This window comes from Gigantopelta aegis, unplaced genomic scaffold (assembly GCF_016097555.1).
Source record: "Gigantopelta aegis isolate Gae_Host unplaced genomic scaffold, Gae_host_genome ctg1618_pilon_pilon, whole genome shotgun sequence".
NCBI lineage: Eukaryota > Metazoa > Mollusca > Gastropoda > Neomphalida > Peltospiridae > Gigantopelta > Gigantopelta aegis.
Genome location: NW_024532771.1, coordinates 93,474 through 118,885, shown reverse-complemented (window position 1 = coordinate 118,885; position 25,412 = coordinate 93,474). Strand labels below are relative to the sequence as shown.

Here is a 25,412-nt window from a genome sequence, read left to right as displayed (position 1 = left end):
AACTATAATAGTGACATAAAAAACTATATTATATTTCTTCATGTGTTTGCTATATTAGTGACTAATAATATGTATTGTACGTTTTAGAGTGAAGTTGCTCAATTATCTCGTCTTGGTGTTATGGATATTGATGATATGGTAGAGATGAAGGAAGGAGAACTAGAGGAAGAGAGAGACGAAGACACACAAAGTAACAAATGTTACACATGTATAGATTTGAAATCTATACATAGTTAGTAACTGAATATTATAGAACCTTCACTCATTGTCATTCTATATTATAGTACCAGCTGTCACTATTATGCTACATACATGTACATGTATAATGTTTACTGTGGACATTTAGTAGCAAAATGGAACCATATTTGGTTATAGATTTGAGGGGTTGGGTTTGGAGTTAAATATAACTTTTATAATAAAACACAGTGGCCATCATAATGTTATGTAAAGACTCCTGGAGTCTATGACAATTATCATATTGTCTTGAAATGATGATAGTTATTATTATTTAGCACATTATTTAATTATTAATAGTTATTATAATTATTAATAATCATAATGTTTTCAGATATTGTAGTTTCTAATGATTCTAATGCTGAAGATTTTACTGATATTAATGAGTTAGCAGATGATGAAAGTGAAAAGGAGCGCGACTTTATAATAAGGGAATGATATTTGCTCAAAATCAAACTGGTCAGTTATAAATGTACTTATATAAATATTGTGTGAAGGTTAAATGTTGTATTATTACTTATCTAGTCTTAATCAATTCATCAATCCATTCAAGATCAATTTATTCATCTATTAATTGATCTATCTATCCATTAATTCATCTATTAATTAATCTATCTATCCATTAATTCATCTATTAATTGATCTATCTATCCATTAATTAATCTATCTATCCATTAATTCATCTATCTATCCATTAATTCATCTATCCATCCATTAATTAATCTATTCATCCATTAATTCATCTATCTATCCATTAATTCATCTATTAATTGATCTATCTATCCATTAATTAATCTATCTATCCATTAATTCATCTATTAATTGATCTATCTATCCATTAATTAATCTATCTATCCATTAATTCATCTATCCATCCATTAATTAATCTATTCATCCATTAATTGATCTATCTATCCATTAATTCATCTATTAATTGATCTATCTATCCATTAATTAATCTATCTATCCATTAATTCATCTATTAATTGATCTATCTATCCATTAATTAATCTATCTATCCATTAATTCATCTATCTATCCATTAATTCATCTATCCATCCATTAATTAATCTATTCATCCATTAATTCATCTATCCATCCATTAATTAATCTATTCATCCATTAATTAATCTATTCATCCATTAATTAATCTATTCATCCATTAATTAATCTATTCATCCATTAATTAATCTATCCATCCATTAATTAATCTATTCATCCATATGTTCCTTCATTTATACACACACACATGTCCATAAACTATAATATACTTTGTTACATATTTCCATTTTTATTCATAGCTCTCTCTACTTCATCACAACAAGATGATGATAATTATGATGATGATGATGATGAAGATTCAGACCAGATCTCTATCAGTCAAGAGTCTCATTCCCAAACCAGTGAAATAGAAATTAAGGATCAACCTACTGAGGAGAGCATGGAAGTGGGTGTGGCCAGTGAAAATATCCCATTAATACCAACTATTGTTAGCTCAGCTTCTGTGCAAATACCTCAAATTCCAGTACCTCATATCCAGGAACCCAAACCATCTGAATTCCAGTCTGAGTCTCAAACTCGATTACAATCAGTTGACAATCAAACTCTTGGAAATACTCAAATTAATTACAAGGCTAATGAAGATAGTCAACCAGGAATGTTCCCACTTATTCCAGGAAACATTACGAGAGAAGAACTTTACAAGAAAGTCAAGGAACACTTTCCCACGTTCACACCAAATGGAATTTTACGATTTAGTAGCTTACTTGGACCAGGTCGGCCATCTTGTCTTCCAAAGATTTGGCAAGATTGTAAGAAAACCAACAAGAAAACAAAAATGTCCAGAAGATGTGGTCAATCCTGACGACTGGACCTTTAACTTTGGACCTATACCAGGACCAGAAATGCTTGATGACCAAGAGGAAAGATTTCTTACTCCAATAGATGTCAAAAAGGAGAGACAGAGAGAGACTGATAGAGTTGTAGTTGTCGATGATGAGACTAGAGAATGGCGATTTGGTCCTGCACAATATTGTATGACATGTATAATGTTCCTGAGAGGATGGACAAGGTTTTAATATGGATTTAAATTAAAGGTGAGATTAATTTAATATACAATATAAACTATCTTAGCTATGGTCTTCAGTTGGAATTACTAAACATGCATTGCAATGTAGTACTTCAACATATAAAAATGTAGATTGAGGAGGAGGAGTTAACCTACCAGATATAACTCTCCTATTGCTTATCGTTATTGATATTTAAATTAACCCTATTTGCTAGTAATAATTAACCCCTAATTGCTATCAATAATTATAACTTCATTACTATCAATAATTAACTTGTTTATTATCAATAATAATTAACCTCTGATTGTTAACAATAACTAAGTCATTTTTAATTAAGAATTAGCCTCTAATTACTATCAATAATTAACTTGTTTATTATCAATAATTAACCTCTGATTGTTAACAATAACTAAGCCATTTTTAATTAAGAATTAACCCCTAATTACTATCAATAATTAGCTCTTTAACATTATAAAGCATTTCTCTATCCTAAAATCTTTAACATTTTGTAATCCATTAATTTTTGTATTCTATAACTATATTTCCTTATAGTCTTCTAATCTTGTTAGTGATGACGAGGGTAAGCCCCCATCTGAGAGTGGTTGTGACGATCTTCCTGATGATGCCTTTCTCATGGTCACACAACACCCATGGGAAAATGATGTCATGTACTTTATACCTCAAGCTACTGGACCTCCTGTAACTGCTCAAGGTTAGAGAGAGAGAGAGAGAGAGAGAGAGAGAGAGAGATTAAAAGACAATGAATTAACTGACAGATGAGAAGGATGGTTAGATTAGTGAGTAAATGGAAGAATCTGTTCGCAAGTTTTGAAGTGACATCTTATATTTTAATATTTCAATTTTCCATTCTAATATTAAGAGTACATTATTAGGTGGCATATGGACTACAGTAGATATGAAACAACAACAACCTACTACTACAGAGAGTAGTATTGATCTTCCTATATCAATGTTTCCTATTGATAATCATGATCTTATCTATAAACAATGGGAAGATGACATCATATGGGATTCTGAGGTCAGATAATTAAAGAAGTTAATCAAAACTTGCTCATTTAATGTAATTAATTAATTATTCTAAGTTAGGACTGTTTTGTTATTATTATTTTTATTCATTGAGTCTGATGCTTATTTTTACAGGCTGTTAGTCACATTCCCAAACCATCTCTAGCCAGACTGGATCCCAATGATCCTAATATGATAATAGGTATACCTGATGAACCAGTTATGTCTATTGATACTACTAAGGATGGAAAAAAGGTGAGTAAATGTAGAGATAGATAGATGAATGAATGGATGGATAGATGAATGGATGGATGGATGGATAGATGAATGGATGGATAGATGGATGAATGAATGGATGGATAGATAGATGAATGAATGGATGGATAGATGAATGGATGGATGGATGGATAGATGAATGGATGGATAGATAGATGAATGGATGGATGGATGGATAGATGAATGGATGGATAGATAGATGAATGGATGGATGGATAGATAGATGAATGAATGGATGGATAGATGAATGGATGGATGGATGGATAGATGAATGGATGGATAGATGGATGGATGGATGGATGGATAGATAGATGAATGAATGGATGGATAGATGAATGGATGGATGGATGGATAGATGAATGGATGGATGGATGGATAGATGAATAAATGGATAGATGGATGGATGGATGGATGGATAGATAGATGAATGAATGGATGGATAGATGAATGGATGGATGGATGGATAGATGAATGGATGGATAGATAGATGAATGGATGGATGGATAGATGAATGGATGGATAGATAGATGAATGGATGGATGGATAGATAGATGAATGAATGGATGGATAGATGAATGGATGGATGGATGGATAGATGAATAAATGGATGGATAGATGAATTGACAATTGGACTAACGAACAGACACACAGACTATTATAGTAAAGTGTATTATAGTATTATATAATGTATACTATATTATTATTATTGTTGTTGTTATTATTATTATTGTTGTGTGTTGTTGTTATTATTGTTGTTGTTGTTGTTGTTGTTGTTGTTGTTGTTTGTTGTTGTTTATATTATTATTATTATTATTATTATTATTATTATTATTATTATTATTATGCTTTCTTTAATAGGACTCAAAGAAAACCACGAAGTCTTGGAACAAACATTTAACTAAAAACGATACTTCACAGACTCTAGGGTTTTCAAAGAAAGACCCCTTTAATTTATCTAACGATGAGTACTATAATCCCAAACATGTCTCCAGTTCCCACGGACTACCTGGTATTGATAGTGGTAACGTAGTCCAACATTCTACACCAGCACTTGATCTTTATCTACCTTGGTTCCCTACACACTGGTCAGCACATGCTCTAAGATATTTTCATAGACCAAGACTAAAGATTAAAGTAAGACAAACAGACACACACACATGACACATGCAAACAGACAGACAAACATACAAACAAACAGACACACATACAAACATACCTAAATTACCTATGTACTGACAAGTGAGCAGATAGGCAACAACAGATGAACAGATATAATTTTATATTATATATAACTGAAGAATTTTATATTAGGTAACTAATGGAGGAGAGAGTACTGGTTGGCAACAAATTAACAGTCTAACAAAATCATTACAAAGAAAGAGAAGGTAATATTTTAAATGTTTAAGTCCATCAACTCTCTCTCTCTCTTTCATTCTAGGAACGTGAGAAGGAGAGAACAATGTCTGGTGGAGGTGAGGTTTTCTTTATGCGCTCACCAGAAGATCTCACAGCATGTGATGGTCATGTAATTTTAGCAGAATACTCAGAGGAACATCCTCCGTTAGTAATGGCATCAGGAATGGCAACAAAAATAAAGAATTACTATCGAAGACCAGAGGTACATATAATTCATACATATTATTATTATTATTATTATTATTATTATTATTATTATTATTATTATTATTATTATTATTATTATTATTACTATTATTATTATTATTATTACTATTATTAGTATTATTATTATATTATTATTATTATTATTATTATTATTGTTATTATTGATGTTATTGTGTATTTGTTTGTAGAAGGTAAAATGTGGTCCTCCTACTTTTACTTATGGAGAGACAACTTACATTCAAAAAATACATCCTATTTCCTTGGTAGTCTCAAACCTGGACAATCTTTACAGGTACTGGTCTGAGACTTTGTACACATACATATACACTGTTTATACCCCTTAATAATGTATTGATATTAACTACTGTTGTCATTCTTTGTAGAGTTTTGAGAGCAATCTATTTAGAGCTCCTGTATATCTTCATCAATTACCTGATACTGACTTTTTAGTAATAAGATCAGATAACAAGTACATGAGTTTGTTGATCATTAATTTAATAATTAACTCTGTCATCTATCCATATACCTGTCTATTAGTCTATCCTTCCATTCATTATTGAGTCATTTATTAATTCAATTAATTGTTTATTCATATTTTGTACCACTAGATATCATATTCGTATATTAGATGATGTATTTGTAGTTGGTCAATTGTGTCCTAAAATTGAAGTCCCAGCACCAAATTCTAAAACAGTCAATCAATTCCAAAAAGACTTCTTACAGGTTCAATTATAACCAACATTTTCTTATACTTCTCTGTCTCTCTGTCTGTCTCTGTCTGTCTGTCTGTCTCTCTATCTCTCTCTCTCTCTCTGCTCTCTGTCTCTCTGTCTCTCTGTCTCTCTGTCTCTCTGTCTCTCTGTCTCTCTGTCTCTCTCTCTCTCTCTCTCTCTCTCTCTCTCTCTCTCTCTCTCTCTCTCTCTCTCTCTCTCTCTCTCTTACTCTTTCTCTCTCTGTGTAGGTCTATCTTTATAGATTGTTCCAAGAAAGTGATGATCACCCTAAGAAGCTCAAAATGGAGATGGTTAGAAGAGCATTTCCAGCCTCTGTCATGTCAGAGAGTGTCATTCGGAAAGTTCTTAAGCAATTCGCTGACTTCAAAAGAGAAGGTGATGAAATTAAAATTTTTAAATGAGTTTAATATTTTATATGTTTGCCCATTCAATTTTATTGTCTAGGCTATGAGACTGGTTCGTGGGTATTACGACCTGATGTCCGTTTACCCACAGAGGAAGAGATGAGAGCAATGGTCACTCCTGAACAAGCCTGTGCCTTCTTTAGTATGTTAGCAGCTGAACAAAGACTAAAGGTTAACAACATTATAACAACTGTATCATAGCAACACAATAGTATCATAGCAACAATGTCATAGTAACAGTATCATAGCAACAATATCATAGCAACAATATCATAGTAACATTATCATAGGAACAATGTCTTTTACATAGGATGCTGGTTATGGTGGTAAGTCATTGTTTGCAGTTGAAGATGAAGATGAAGAAGATTCTAGTCAAAAAATTGATGATGAAGTTAGTAAAGTGACAGTATATATGTTCTCATCTCTATGTCTTCATTCTCATGTATCTGTTCCCATGTACCAATGCCCATATCTTCATTCTCATGATCTGTTCACGTATACTCATCCCCATCTCCACATCTTCATTCTCATGTATTTATTATCACATGATCCAATCTTGTGTTTCAATTCTCATTATTCCATTCTCAGGTTCGAGCTGCTCCATGGAATACAACTCATCATTTTATTAATGCCATGAAGGGAAAGTACCAGCTGTCAGTTAGTGGACCAGCTGATCCTACAGGTTGTGGAGAAGGCTTCTCATATACCAGACTTAACCCTAAGGTCAGCAACAATAGACTAGTTATCTTGTAATTCCTTAAGAATAATATCCATGTACTTTTATTTCTCTAAGATATGTTATTATAATTTTTTCTTTTAGGATACTGGTAATCCTAATATATCTCCGAGTAAACGTCCAAAATCAGTGATGGGTACTGAAGCAGATTTGAGAAAATTAAAACTTAGCAAAGCTCGTACTGTCCTAAGAAACTTTGGAGTCCCTGAAGATGAAGTAAGAGATAATCAATGTAATATACTGACTATTACAATGCAGTATACTGACTATTATAATGTAGTATACTGACTATTATAATGCAGTATACTGACTATTATAATGTAGTATACTGACTATTATAATATAGTATACTGACTATTATAATGTAGTATACTGACTATTATATACATTGTATATACTAGTATTCAATTTCAAAGGACAAGTAGATTTAATGTTACATAATATTGTATATTATGTAATTATTAGTTATATGAAATGATGACATAATGTGGTTGTCATTATTATTAGATTAATAAATTGTCTCGTTGGAAAGTCATCGATCTTGTTAGAACTATATCTACAGAAGCTGCTCGGTCTGGAGGAGGTAACTCCTTAATTATAATTGATAATTATCATGTGTTCATGTTTATGTAGCTGTTGACGTAAGCAGTCTAATGTTCGCTAGAGGAACTAGGTTCTCTCAAATGGAAGCTCAAGAACGTTATAAAGAGGAATGTCAGAGAGTCTTTGATCTACAAAACAAGTAAATTATAATTGTGTCCATTTACATGTACATTTAAATCATGTACATATACATTTACATGTACATGTATATGATGTACATGTATATTTACATGTACATGTATATTATGCACATATACATGTACATGTATATGATGTACATATACATTTACACATACATGTACATGTATATAATGTACATATACATTTGCATGTACATGTACATTATTGTTTATCAGTTCTCTCTCCATCTTCCTTCATCCATTCATATATCCATTCCTTCATATCTTTATAGAGTATTATCATCTAATGAGGTATTGTCAACTGATGAGGAAAGTAGTGACACAGGAGGTGAGAGTGAGGATGAATTAAGTCGTAACCTCGAGTCATTACTGTCATCAAAGAAAAACAGCGCTAGATCTTACACATGAACAAGAGGAGGCTGAAAGACAGGAACTAAGGAGATTGTTAATGGAAGATCAACCTGTTAGTGTCTCTCTCTCTCTGTCTCTCTCTCTCTGTCTCTCTCTCTCTCTCTCTCTCTCTCTCTTTTCTCTCTCTCCTCTCTCTTCTCTCTCTCTCTCAATTTACTTTTTGTTTTCTTTCAGATCAGTAGTAAAAGTAGCAGTGATACTCATGAACAATCTGATAGAGGTATGTACAAGTTAAGGTCTTCTCATTGTACCATGTTTCATACTTAATTTCTTCTTTTCTTCCTCAGCCACACCCTCTCTGGATGTAGATGACACTTCCTCTGTTCATAGTTTCTCGTCAATGACTGGGCGGAGACTTGTTATCTCTAGGACATTTAGAGATGAGGGTGGGAGGGAGTATGTAAGACATGAGGTAGTAAAGAATCAAGGAGTCATTGATGCTTATGTACGCATTATGAGTGGATCAAAGGATAAAGATATCAGGTGAGAGTCATGTGACTGACATAAAATATTCATATGACTGTAATATAATGAGAAAACAGAGATGTATCTATGATAATTAACAAGAGTCATGTGATTATTGTAGATAGTTTGAAAAGAATCATGTGTCTCTCATGTGATCAAAGTCTCATTCTTCATTGACTTTAGAATGGAGTTTGCTGAGAAAGATGAACAAACTCGTGAAGACATCAAGAAAGAAGTAAAACGGTAAAAAATAAACAAGTTTATATATACATGTACATGTTTGTATGTGTATGTCTTTCTTCTTAGACTTCAGTCTGCTTTACGTCAATTAGACAGAGCAGAAGAAAGAGCTAAACAAAAACCACAGAAACCAAAGAAAAAGGAATTCACTGCAATGCATGTAAATTTATAAGAGAATGTACATGTACAGTACATGTACATGTACAATATTTACATGTACATATTATATTATATAATATAATATTATATATTATAGTTAAACAATAATATATTATACTATAGTAACTTATAATATAACTTATATTATAGTTAACATGCAGTGCCTGTGGTCAGAAAGGTCATATGAAAACAAATAAGAATTGTCCTAATTACAAGAACCAACCAGTACAGGTAAGAGTGAGTGTGTGTGTGTGTGTTTATTGTACATTCTTACATTTGTAGGTCGCTCCAACAGATGCTGATTTAGCAGCTGTAGTAAGTGAGACCTCATTCTCTCAGGATGATCTTGTCAAGGTTGAAGGCACTAAAGTAGTACTAAAGAAAGATTTGTTAGAACGGTAAGTCATTTAGTGAATTATCTCTATGTTATGACAATTTTGTTATTCTCAGAGCTGAAGATGTGAGACGACGATCTCTGGTCTTAAAATTTCCCAAAGAAAAAAAGTATGACATGTACATGTACATAATGTTGATAGCTCTCTCTCCCTCTCTCTCAGTACGTAAAAGAAGAAAACATGGTGATGAACCACTAGATTACTTAGAAGTAAGTTTCATGTGCTGTCCCTTAATTAATCTCTTTTATTAAATCATGTTCATAGAAAAGGGCTAAAGCAGGCCAAAGAAGAAGGACCAATCCTGAGGTTAGAAATTTATATCATAGCAGATACATGTACACATTATATGTAATTATATAAAATCTTGAGTAATTTTGTAATAATCATGTTATTTTTAACCCTTTAGGTTCCTTTTGCAGCTATTCTAGAGAAAGTAGTTAACAAATTAAGTGCTGTGAAAGAGGTACATTATATTTAGATGGATAAATGGATAGATGGGCAGATAGATGGATGGAATAAATGGTCAACTAGATGAATAAAGAATGGTTGGATTAATGTCTAATTAACCAGACATCAATCAATGTACAATAGCTACATACAATGTACTTGTTATTGTATTGTGTTGTAGTTATGGGCCTTTTGTAAACCAGTATCATCCAAAAACTGTTCCTGATTATTATAATTTAATTAAATTTCCTATGGATTTACAAACTATGAAAGATGTAAGTGACAATAAAATGATATATTATTTTATTTTTACAACTCAATTCCTTCATTTACCACACAATTCCTTCATTTACCACTTTATTCCCTTGTTTACCACTCTGTTACTTTGTTTACCACTCCACTCCATCATTTACTATGCCATTCCTTCATTTACCACTCCATTCCTTCATTTACCACTCTGTTACTTTGTTTACCACTCCACTCCATCATTTACTATGCCATTCCTCATTTACCACTCCATTCCTTCATTTACCACTTTATTACTTTGTTTACCACTCCACTCCATCATTTACTATGCCATTCCTTCATTTACCACATAATTCCTTCGTTTACCACTCGATTCCTTCATTTACCACTCCATTCCTTCATTACCACTTTATTCCCTTGTTTACCACTCTGTTACTTTGTTTACCACTCCACTCCATCATTTACTATGCCATTCCTTCATTTACCACTCCATTCCTTCATTTACCACTTTATTACTTTGTTTACCACTCCACTCCATCATTTACTATGCCATTCCTTCATTTACCACTCCATTCCTTCATTTACCACTTTATTACTTTGTTTACCACTCCACTCCATCATTTACTATGCCATTCCTTCATTTACCACTCCATTCCTTCATTTACCACTCCATTACTTTGTTTACCACTCCACTCCATCATTTACTATGCCATTCCTTCATTTACCACACAATTCCTTCGTTTACCACTCGATTCCTTCATTTACCACTCAATTCCTTCATTACCACTCCATTCCTTCATTTACCACTTTATTACTTTGTTTACCACTCCACTCATCAATTTACTATGGCATTCCTTCATTTACCACTCATTCCTTTATTTACCACTCAATTCCTTCATTTACCACTCGATTCCTTCATTTACCACACAATTCCTTTGTTTACCACACAATTCCTTCGTTTACCACTCAATTCCTTCATTTACCGCACAATTCCTTCATTTACTACTCGATTCCTTTCTTTACACTCATTCCTTTGTTTACCACTCAATTCCTTCATTTAACACTCATTCCTTTGTTTACCACTCAATTCCTTCTTTTACCAGTCAATTCCTTTGTTTACCACACAATTCCTTCATTTACTACTCAATTCCTTCATTTACCACTCGATTCCTTTGTTTTCCACTCAATTCCTTCATTTACCACTCAATTCCTTCATTTACACACTTTATTCCTTTGTTTACCACTCCATTACTTTGTTTACACTCCACTTCATCATTACTATGGCATTCCTTCATTTACCACTCAATTCCTTTGTTTACTACTCGATTCCTTTCTTTACCACTCATTCCTTTGTTTACCACTCCATTACTTTGTTTACCACTCCACTCCATCATTTACTATGGCATTCCTTCATTTACCACTCATTCCTTTATTTACCACTCAATTCCTTCATTTACCACTCCATTACTTTGTTAACCACTTATTATTCCTTCATTTATCACTCCATTCCCTTATTTACTATAACATAGTAATGAAGTAATTCTATTACTTCAATTATTAGTTCTTTTAATTGACATTATTATCAATTATGATCATTTACTTATCATTTTTATTACATTCATGTACAATCACAATACTCATTTCTAAGTTATTATATTACATAATAATTATGTAATATTATGTAATGTTATGTAATATTACATAATATTTTGTAATATTATGTAATTGTTTAATTGTCTATTTCTATTTTTTAGAATATTCGTAAACACAGATATGAGACTAGAGAACAATTCTGGGAACATGTTAATTTAATAGTCAATAATTGTATCACATATAATGGATTTAACTCTGAATTAACTCGTAATGCACAGAAAATGCTAGAACTATGCAGTGAAGAAATAAAACAGGTCAGTTGACTGTCACATGGTTATCATATGGCTCTAGTTTCTTCATATCATCCATATTACGATTTATCTATCATGCTTGTGTTGTAGCAACAGTTACCATGGTCACCATTACAGTGAAAAAGATTACCATAGCAATGTCACCTTAGAAACAATTACCATAATAACAGCTATCATAGCAACATTACCATAGCAACTACATATATATATATATCACCATAGCAACAATTATCACAGTAACAATTACTCTAACAACATTAACAAGACAACTTAATGTACATATGTACACTGCTTATCAACAAATTACTCACTATGGCTTTTTTACACATTTTGGATGTAAGCCATTTATTGTCTAAGTATTCTGAATTTGTCAGAAACAATGCCAAAACCAACTAAATGTTTAACTTACATGTATTTTTTAGTTTTCATAAACATTTTGAAATTGATTGGATCCATGGAATCATATAATAAATACATACGCCACCATAGCAACAATTACCATAGCAACAACAATACTACAATTGATCTTCCTAATGATTAATCACATGGACTATCACGTGACTAGATGTATTTCTCTTTCAGTATGATAAAGAATTAGAGCAATTAGAACATGAAATTAATCCATTTACTTGGAGATGATCCCCAGGCTGCTCTCTCCTATTTATGTCGTAAATGTGTAGACAGAATGAAAGCTATACCTAATGTAAGTTCTTCCATGTGTATATTTCTACAAAAACAGATCCCAAAGTCTTACATGAGAACACAACCATTTTATCAAGCATATCTGCTAATCCTATACAGGACACTGTTTATAATGTACAAATGTTGTGTGTATATATATGTACATGTGTATATGTACATGTATATATAAGTATATTTTAAAGATACAGATACTATTAGTATCAAGACAATTGGTGTGTCTGAACATGTCTGAACAGGGCACTGTTTGTAATTGTGCAATTGTTTTGGACCGTGTGTTATACAAATACATACATGTATATATGTACATATATATGGGTATGCTCATTATCCATATATGTACAAGTATACATGTAATATATATGGGTATGCTCATTATCCATATATGTATAAGTATACATGTACATATATGGATAAGCTCATTTTTATCTTTTATTTCTTAAATGAGACAAAAGACAAGTTATATTAATCCTCACATTTTAACAGCTATACCACTTAATTAGTCTCTACAGTGAGTGGGTGTGTCATCTCTGCCTAAAAACATTTTGTACCATCTCAGCTACTTTCAGTTTCAAAATGACATTATCTTTTATAAAATTACGATTTGTTCTTCCCTTTTCCTTTTTTAGTCTTGGCCTTTTCATTTTCCTGTCTCTTCTAAAAAACTACCTGACTATCATATAATTATCACTAAACCCATGGACCTGGACACTATGAAAAAGGTCAGTCCATCATGTGACACTCATGTGACACACATCAGTGGTAATGCGATACATTCTATAACTCACATGGCTGATCTGAAAACTACAAGTAACATGTACATGTGTATCATATGACTGGTCATGTGATAGTCACATGACATATCTCTCTTATCTTTAGAACTGTGATGCAGACAAATATCATAGTCGTGAGGAGTTTATAGCTGATCTCAATCAAATTGTCGACAACAGTATTACATATAATGGATTAACTAGTCCTTTTACACAAACTGCTCAGAAAATGAAAGAAGCTGGTCTACAGTATCTAGAAGAGGTACTACCAGGACTGCAATGTGTATTATAAGACAGTAGAATATTCAATACACTTATTACTTGTTACTAGTTTCTTATAAAAATCACTGTGAACCTTGGCTTATCTGTATATGATACTTAGTATTGTAGAGCTTATAATAGTTATCATTATGTAGTAAAATCATACTATAATGTAGTCTCTCTCTAATTGTTGTAGAATTCGGAAAAATTTTTACAGTACGAATCTCAAGTAGGTCCTCGAGAATTCAGCAAATCTCCTACTGCTAGTTCTTTGCAAGACAGCAGCTTAGACATCAACGAACAAGGTAGCTTTGTTTTAAGTGATGATGATGAGGAAACAAACATGCCATCTACAATGATGTTAATGGGAGGAGAGTCGACAGTATTGGACAGTGGACAAGTAAGAGGAACAGTTACTTACCCTTGTATCTAGATATTAAATAGAACCTTTCCCCTATCACTTTATAATCTGGATAAGAGGGCCTTAAATGCATATCTGTTATATAACAGGTGCATTTTTTATATATTGACCCACCAAGCATGCTATTGTTATCTGTATAAGATATATCAGCAGATTATGTCCAGTTACAAACACTGATAGACAGGTTCTGGATGTAACTACATACCTCATCAATGGGTTAAATCATCATAACCCTATATATAGTAACATGTAATATGCATTGCTATTTATAGTAACAGTGTGATCATAGGATAAAGAATGATCCTAATCACCATGTACTTAATAATCTAATATTTATTCTGTTCTTTTCAGGTACCTTCAGTTACTATTGGCAACAGTGGTGACATTGATGTTGAAGGATTAGATGATGAAGAAATGGATGGAGTTAATGCAAGTGGATTCTTAAGAAGTGGAGGAGGAGAAGAAATAGACATATTACGTCAGGACTTACAATATTCAAGTAGTAGTAGTAATGATGAAGATAGTGACATGGAAGATGTCTAATATCATATACCACTTTCATTATTAACAATATAATATATGATCATTTGATCATGATCATTAACTAATGTGATATGATCATTAACTAATGTGATATGATCATTAACTGATGTGGTATGATCATTAACTGATGTGATATGATCATTAACTGATGTGATATAATCATTAACTAATGTGATATGATCATTAACTAATGTGATATGATCATTAACTAATGTGATATGATCTGATCATTACCTGGTGTAATTATGATCATTAACTAATGTGATATGATATTAACGATATGATCTAATCATTAACTGGTGTGATTATGATCATTAACTAATGTGATATGATCAATAACTGGTGTGATATGATCATTAACTAATGTGATATGATCATTAACTAATGTGATCATGATCATAACTGGTGTGATTATGATCATTAACTAATGTGATATGATCATTAACTGATATGATCTAATCATTAACTGGTGTGATTATGATCATAACTGGTGTGATTATGATCATTAACTAATGTGATATGATCATTAACTAATGTGATATGATCATTAACTGCTGTGGTATGATCATTAACTGATGTGATATGATCATTAACTGATGTGATAAATCATTAACTAATGTGATATGATCATTAACTAATGTGATATGATCATTAACTAATGTGATATGATCTGATCATACCTGGTGTAATTATGATCATTAACTAATGTGATATGATCATTAACTGATATGATCTAATCATTAACTGGTGTGATTATGAACTCATGTAATATGATATGCTGGATATGATCATATAATGGTGTGATTATGATCATAACTATGTGATATGATCATTAACTAATGTGATCATGATCATTAACTGGTGTGATTATGATCATTAACTAATGTGATATGATCATTAACTGATATGATCTAATCATTAAACTGGTGTGATTATGATCATTAACTGGTGTGATTATGATCATTAACTAATGTGATATGATCATTAACTAATGTGATCATGATCATTAACTGGTGGTGTGATTATGATCATTAACTAATGTGATATGATCATTAACTGATATGATCTAATCATAACTGGTTGTGATTATGATCATTAACTAATATGATATGATCATTAACTGATATGATCTAATCATTAACTGGTGTGATTATGATCATTAACTAATGTGATATGATCATTAACTAATGTGATCATGATCATTAACTGATGTGATTATGATCATTAACTAATGTGATATGATTCAATAACTGGTGTGATTATGATCAATAACTGGTGTGATTATGATCATTAACTAATGTGATCATGATCATTAACTGGTGTGATTATGATCATTAACTAATGTGATATGATCATTAACTGATATGATCTAATCATTAACTGGTGTGATTATGATCATTAACTGGTGTGATTATGATCATTAACTAATGTGATATGATCATTAACTAATGTGATCATGATCATTAACTGGTGTGATTATGATCATTAACTAATGTGATATGATCATAACTGATATGATCTAATCATTAACTGGTGTGATTATGATCATTAACTAATATGATATGATCATTAACTGATATGATCTAATCATTAACTGGTGTGATTATGATCATTAACTAATGTGATATGATCATTAACTAATGTGATCATGATCATTAACTGATGTGATTATGATCATTAACTAATGTGATATGATCATAACTAATGTGATCATAATCATTAACTGGTGTGATTATGATCATTAACTATGTGATATGATCATTAACTAATGTGATCATGATCATTAACTGATGTGATATGATCATTAACTGATGTGATATGATCATTAACTAATGTGATATGATCATTAACTGATGATATGATCATTAACTGATGTGATATGATCATTAATATTGTAGATTGCAACTATTTGTTCAGCAGGAAATCCATACTTTGCTATGTATCCCTCAGCCATACTACATTGTTAGTATATCAACTCCTTACTGTAAGAGGTTATGGTGACAAAATATACAGAGTAATATATCAATTTTTTGCCATCATTGTCATCAAAAATTTAGGGCCGTGTTATAAAACGTTTTTCAGTAGATACTGTCACCACAAACTATTTAAATAAGCAAGTAATTTGTACCACCTTTTAAGACAACAACATTATAAAGAGTTAAATACTAGAAACTGCCATATAAGGTATCCATATAACATGTACAAGTGAAAATAATAACAGAAAATAGGTATTTAGATAATTTTGTGACTATAATTCCATGAATCGGAAACTGTCATTGTTTATTTTCCAGTACTCTCCTTGTTTGATGAGAATGAAATTTTGATTGAATTTATTTGGTACAGCATCCTGAGTATCAAAGAGAACTTGACCAGTACATACAATAAGAACCTGTGTCTGACCCTGATCTAAAAAATAATACGCTTGTAATAATAATCATGACAAAATGCAGAATATAAAGACAGTAGCTCAAAATGAATGAATAACCTTATTAAGTTCAAGTATATTAATTTACTGATTATAATGACTTTGTATGCACTAAAAATTTAATTCATTTATTAAATTATATAGCGAAATGACTAGGAGAATTGCTAAAATTAAGACGTGGTAGGTAATCTGAACATTATTTTTAAACAATCACTAAATTTAGTACATGCTATTAATAGTTAGTATTAAGGTATATTGACAATACTGTATTAATAGTTAGTATTAAGGTATATTGACAATACTGTATTAATAGTTAGTGTTAAGGTATATTGACAATACTGTATTAATAGTTAGTATTAAGGTATATTGACAATACTGTATTAATAGTAAGTTATTAACAATACTGTATTAATAGTTAGTATTAAGGTATATTGACAATACTGTATTAATAGTTAAGATATATTAACTTACCTGGTACTGGTTGACAATCAAATGATGTTACTTCATGTTCACTTTGATGGTAGACTTTGATAAAATGTACTAATATCTGTAGAACCTGTGTACGAGTGGACCATTCCAGACCATAAATGAACCATCAGAATAGAAACCAGGTAAGAGCTAATGTAATAGATAACATTAACAGTATAAATTATAGAGGGATTTAGTGAATGGACAAATGAATGAACGAATGGATGGATGGACAAATGAATATGGTTGGACAAGTGAATGGATGAAGGAGTGAATTAATAAATAGATGGATGGATAGCTAAATGGATTGATGGATCACAGTAGATGCATCAATAGATAGATGGATTGTTCAATAGATGGATCAATGGAGGATGGCCAACTAGACTAATAATGGAGACAGGTTTACATATTGGAATAATTTACATTTCTTCTCTTGTCCATGGTAGTATAGAACTCTTTAAATAAATGCCTCTCCTGCTTCGCATGCCTCCAAAACTTTAGAAGAAAATTCACTAGCAGCACTACTACTACTCATTACTGCAGAGGCCATGTTGATCACGTGTACATGTGTTGCCATAGCGACCAGATACAAACCCTCAGGCTGGAATAGGAATGAGTGGCCTTCCAAGAGAAGTTATCAAATGGCTACAAAGTCTAGATCTCACTCACCCTATAAAGAACGTTAGGCGGTTAGTTTTATTTCCTTAAATATCTGTCTAGGTGTTTTATTAGGGATTTTTCAAATGGCTATCTGGTAGCTGAGATATTTGCCTGGTATTATCCTCATGATTTACAAATGCACTCATTTACTAATGGGACTTCTGTACAAGCTAAACAAGGAAATTGGCAACAGCTAGAAAGGGTAAATGGATGATAGACCTACAAACAGATGGATGAATAGATAAATGGATGGATTGATAGGCGGACAGATGAATGAATGCAGAAATGACTGACATGAATAGATTTAAATAGATAAAATTATGTAAATAGATACATAAACAAAACTAATAAGAAGGGACAGGTAGATTTATAGAGATAGATTCATATATAGTTAGTAATATCCAGGATATATCTACAATAAATTGATACTCAATGTTTTGGTTATTTAATAAATTGATACTCAATGTTTTGGTTATTTCTCTTTCTCCTAGTTCTTTACTCGTGAGAAGTTAGATATTTCTAAGGACTATATTGAAGGGACTATACATTGTAAACCAGGAGCAGCTAAATTACTACTGGAAAGAATGTATACACTATTAACTTTAAAAGAGTAAGAAACTTGTTAGTTTTCTGTCAGTCTTTATCTTCATCTACTTAACTATTTACTATTTCATCTATCTACTCCACCCACCAACACACCCACACACCCCACCCACACACATACATACACTTACGTCCATTTGTTTTTTCATATTTGAATAAATTATTTTAAGGTGATTCTAGGAACTAATTCTCAGACTAAGCATGCATTGTTATATTACAAAACATTATTGACAATCAATTATAACTGACTATTACTATTATATTATAAACATATTATACACGTACATATTACTACATAACAATTGCTACATGTACATATACTATACATCTCAACATATATTATATTAGATTGAGATATGTACCATCTAAAACAACTCCTGAAGATTTTACTGACAGTACATATCAAACTCAACTACCACCTTATGCTAGATCTACTACTTCACAGGTATATCATTTATGATGATTATTATCACTATTTATACTAATATATATATGACCATAAGTGGTTCCTAATGCACAAATGAATTTCAAACAATCACTTGTATAGAAACAGTTGCTATGCATTCAAGTGCTAATGTTATATGCAGTGATACTTGTGCTAATGTTATATGCAGTGATACTTGATAATAGTTAGTTAACATTATATTATAACCTCACTAGATTATAGTGATTATCAGTACTTATAATGTTATTAATAACTAGTACAGTTGTTTTTTTTGATTAATGATTTTTCATAGGCCATTAAAACTAATATTGCTAACAGTGAACTTGAAATGGAGCCTGATCGAATCACTTGCATGATAAAGGTCAGTATACTACATACATATATCAGTATATTCCAGTATACTTGTTTGTATTTAGGCTCAGACTATTATAGAATCACATATATTACATAAGAAACACGAGAAAGAAGTCTATCCAGGTCAGTGATGATCCATGGTATAGTTATATTATACTACAGTCCTATATTATATACTATTTACTACAGTACAGTACGTTTACAGTTAAGCTATTATACTACAGTGCTATATTATACTATTATACTACAGTACAAGGTACAGTTATATTACTACTACAGTGCTATATTATACCAATTATACTACAGTACATGTACAGTTATATTATACTACATTGCTGGGCAATATTGCTTGTATTTTTCATTGTAGAACGTTTTTTAGTGAAGTCAAAGCTAAACCAAAGACATCACCACCTAAACATCATAAACATCACATGATGAAGGTACAAGCTTCTAAAATACTATATACAGTATATGTTCATTGACCATCTAACGTTAAATGTATTTGTGTTAATGAAAATAAAGTGAATATTTTAGTTTAAAAATATTAATACAATATCTTTTTCATTCTATACAGAAATAGAAGAAGTCAAAGTGGCATACAAACACAACCAACCAATATTTATCATAAATACTACTTTTTTCTAATAATGGTGTGAGCTTTCAAAATTAATATAATACTTATTTACAGTAAATTCACAATATGGTACGTTTAATTAGAGTAACCACGTGGCCTAGAATACAATAGATGGTTGCTCTCTACAAATGTAATTTTTCCTGGATGTTTTTGAGAGCTACCAAAGCATGGCGTCTTAGAGAGCACGAGTGTATACATACAGGAGAGGTGAGATACCAATACTTTGTATAAATGGAATAATGAAAAGAGAAATGTAAATGGTTGGGGTTTCTGTCTGTAATAACACTATAGCATGGGTTTTTACAAGTCTCAGATGAACTCTATTGGCATATTATCTCGTGTAATGTGATTTTAAATGAGGTTATAACAGTTGAAAAAAATGTATTTTGTCAATTAAAATATATATTTTTAAAATGTTTTCATTACTGTTACAATCTCATTTAAAGTTAAGATGACAATAGTATAGACATGAGTCTACTCACACCATATTAATATGTACATTGTCAAGTATGGGTCTCAATCAAATAAACACTAACATATGGGTATGTGCCTCTTCTTCTACAGCGTCCATATCATTGTACCCATAATGGGTGTGACAAGGCTTATATCAGATCTTATCACTTGAGAAGACATATCTCATCAGCTCACAATCAAGATAAGAAATACGTGTAAGTATATAAATATAACACGAATATTACAGGAACCCTTACCTGGGGTTCATGAAGAAGGTGGAGGGAAATATTGGAATTCCTATGTCTCCCATCCCTTCCGAATAATTTGAATTACAATCCAAGGAAGCCATTTTAAAGGAATTATGTAATAATTAGTGTACAATAGATTGACATAGTAACAGCAGCTGCAATCTGTTTACAAAAACACAGATAGTACTTTGAATACCACAATATCCATTCTAAGTAAATGACATGATAGGATTGTCTAATATTACTATTTTATTCTTTCACACTCAATGAACCTTATCAATAATATATAGAATATAAATAATAAAAATATTTAATTATTATTATATTATTAAGTTATTTCAAATTATTTACATCAATCAAAAATAAATATGTAATTGTTATGATTTGTTATAAGAGATTTCCTAGAAAGTACATATATTATTTATCAACTTAAAATTCCAACCCAAAAGTTCATCATAACAATATTTTAAGCAAGTACTATTTTATGTATGGGCATTTGTTGTTTAATGATATTTTGATCTCTGTGTTATTCTAGTTGTCCTCAGCCTGGTTGTGGGCGTGTCTATTCTATCCCATCTAATCTAAAGCGTCACTTAAAAACCCATGAAGATCCATTACCATATAAGGTAAATTATATAACCAGCTGCTCATGGATAATAGTGTCAGCTGCTTATAGTATGTTATAAAAATTGAAAGAACAATTAAAACTTTTTAGATGGTGTCTTCTTTGTCTTTGAATTTTCTTTGTTTTGTGTAGTGTGAAGAGAAAGACTGTGATTCAAGTTTTAAGAAGAAACAAAGAACTTCTTACTCATTTAGCTAATGTGCATGGGAAAAAACCCTTCATGTAAGTAATGGTAATGTTGTATCTCACTTACTCACTCTCTCTCTCTCTTTCTCTCTTCTCTTACAGTTGTACTCAAGATGGTTGTACATCTTCCTTTAGTATACCAAGTGAACTGAAGAGACACTTAAAGTGTCATGATAAAGGTGAGAGAGAGAGAGAGAGAGAGAGAGAGAGAGAGAGAATGGAGGTAGTTTTGTTCTGGCAATAATCCAAAATTATAATGACTTTATCATAATTGTGATATAATGTACATAATATGATGTCATATAAATCTCTGGTGAGAATTACACTACAAGTAGTGCTTCAGTTTCAGCAGTATTATTTACAAGTTTAACTAACGTATGCCAAAATAAAAAATAATATTTATATTTAAATTAATACAGGTGGTTACTTTATATAGCATTGGTAGGTGTGCATAATAAAATTATAATTAATACATTTAATATTTCATCGGCCACAAAAATGTCTACGATTCATAGTTTTGTCTACAGAACGCAACAATTAAATTTATAGTTGAATAAATTATGCATTTATAATGTAGACCCTCTATTTTATAGCTGTTGCCTCTCTCTCTCTCTCTCTCCCTACTAATACATTTAACAAAATATAGTGCCCTTTTACATATAAGAGTTATTTCCAAACTCCTCTTATTCATGTATGAGTCTTGGAATTGACCAATCAAATTGAAGTGTTCTTCCTGTGCTTTAAAATTTAGTTATTTTGCTGATGAAACTTTAAGTGTGATCGGTCCAATCTATCAGTGTACAAGTATTTCTACAATATAATACCAAATGAGAGGAGTATGTGACTTAAGAGACAGTACATAATCAAAAATAGAGATTGAAACATAGATCATGTACAGCTGCTGTTATTTGGTTATTTTCCTGTTAATAGTCACTTGTGTCATGTTAGGTATGACAGGTCTTCTCATTAAACATTTAAATTGTGACCTGCTATTTCATTAACTTTGTTAATTGTTATGTGTTACTCTTAGTGTGTTTGCTATCAATCAGTGTTATTGTGTTGTTATTAATGTAATATAAACAGCTGACATTAGTGAGCTTATGTGATTGTCTGTTGTGTTAATATTTAATTTCAGTATAATGGCTTCTTGTCTCGTTTGTGATAAAATTGTTTTAATGTTGTTAATTAAGAGAAGAATAGATGTAAACATAGACATATAGATGGATAGATGGTAGGACAATAGACAGACTACTCTGATAGATAGATGTGATGGATGGATGGATGGATGGATAGGGACAGACCAATGGATAGCAGGACAATGGACAGACAATTGTGATGGATGGACAATGACAAATGGGACAGACAACTCTGATAGATAGATGGATGGATAGATGGCAGGACAATGGACAGACAATTGTGATGGATGGATAGATGGATGGATGGATGGATGGATGGATAGATAGCAGGACAAATGGACAGACAACTCTGATAGATAGATGGATGGATGGATGGATGGATAGATAGCAGGACAAATGGACAGACAACTCTGATAGATAGATGGATGGATAGATAGATGGCAGGACAATGGACAGACAATTGTGATGGATGGATAGATAGATTTGTGAATTGACACATATTAATAAATAACCTCATGTTAACTAGCGACTATATTATCTTGTTAATGATATGATATTAGTGACTATTTTCTTTGTTTAGTGTATAAATGTCATATTGAAGATTGTGGCATAGTATGTTCTACATGGACTTTATTACGAAAGCATATTGCTGAAGTCCATTCTACTAAATATGGTAAATGATATTCAATTTAATAACATTCTCTCTCTCTCTCTCTCTCTCTCTCTCTCTCTCTCTCTCTCTCTCTCTCTCTCTCTCTCTCTCTCTCTCTCTCTCTCTCTCTCTCTCTCGCTCTCTCTCTCTCTCTCTCTCTCTCTCTTCGTGATCTCTCTTCCTTTTCCTTGTTATTGTAATTATAGTTTGTTCAAATTGCAATATCTCATTATCAACATCAAAACAAGTTAGTAACTAAATAATAATATTTGTTATATTACTATCACGGCTTCTGTGTCTCCTTTACGTAGTCTCATTATGTTTGATTATGTAATCACTTTGTAAGTATATACATGTTATGTTATATATATTATATTAAATATTATATGAAATGTTAGTCGTTATTTAAATTGATTTATTGTAATAAGTTTTGTCTCCAAAATTGCTCGTATGTCTTTACTTAATTAATATTATAATCTCCATGACGATTAAACATGATATACATGTACCCTTTGTTTTGAACCTATGACCTTTGAGAAATAGATTCCTCCAAACCAGATGATGTATGTCCCTGCTAGCCACACACACACACACACACACATTTTGTCCCTATCTCCATGTAATAACTCAGTTCCAACGCACACTGGACATATTGGTATATCTGTACATGTAACATTAAACGCTACTGTACTGTCACTATGTTTTCTTACTATGCCAATAAAATGTCTGTCGTTGGCTACATTAATCTAAAGTGTACTTACTATATGGCCAGTCTAATATCTATTGTTGGCAATGTCTGCCGCATCCTATGCCAGTCTGAAACCCATCATTTCAATGTCACGTCTAAAACTGTTTACCGCAATTGGTTTATTTCAATTCAGTCTTCAGCATATTATTTAAGATAGACTCAATTCTATTATTGGATATGCCAACCCAACATCTTTACTACTAGTTTTGTCTGTAGTGGTTTCTGGTTTTTTTTCAAATTCTTTATCTGTTTATATATAATTTGTAGTGATGTGCTATGATTTAATAAGGTATACACTTTGTGCCTTGATGATTAGAGTAGACCATATATGGAAGATTCAAAGTACATGACATTAAATTGGAAGATTCAAAACACATGACATTAAATTTTATCACTTAGCAAGAAAAATTTCTGTTGCAATAGTATTTTTGTAATTTAGACTTTCTGACCTTTAAAGTTTGAAAACTATCGTCCTTTGATGTCAATACTTTGTATAATATGTTTTGACTGAAGCATAACTATGTTAGTTAGCGTATATAGGTTGTATGTCTGGACGAAATATCATTTCCTCCTTTTTACTTAAACCTACTACTTTATTTAGTTATGTTGAGAGGTAGCGTGTGTGCAATTGTCTCTGACTTTATTCTCATTTCTCTTTTCTTTTATTGAGTCTTCAGCTATTCAATATACAGAGGTTACTTTTTTTTATTGTACTCAATAGCTACACATTGAATTATAAAGTAAAACAATTAAACAAATATACCTATAGATACCACATTGTCCAAATTAATCTTAGAACTGTGCCTGGGAGAAATAGTTGAACTGTTGAATTATTAATGACATATCATTGAAGGGTTAAAAATAATTGAAAATATTGAATACCTTATTAATGACCATATCATTGAAGGGTTAAAAAAGTAATTGAAAGTAATTAATACCTTGTTAATGACCATATCATTGAAGGGTTAA

The 25,412-nt window shown here is 31.4% G+C and overlaps 1 protein-coding gene across 1 annotated transcript; it reads left to right on the top strand.

Annotated features, from left to right (window-relative positions):
- Window positions 1-18,311: 18,311 nt before the first annotated feature.
- LOC121391080 (spermatogenesis-associated protein 4-like) lies at window positions 18,312-21,676 on the top strand. Its single transcript, XM_041522832.1, has 6 exons — window positions 18,312-18,388; window positions 18,432-18,561; window positions 18,851-18,969; window positions 19,311-19,407; window positions 19,700-19,768; window positions 21,632-21,676. The coding sequence occupies exons 1-6, from the start codon at window positions 18,312-18,314 to the stop codon at window positions 21,674-21,676; spliced, it is 537 nt and encodes a 178-aa protein (XP_041378766.1).
- Window positions 21,677-25,412: the final 3,736 nt, after the last annotated feature.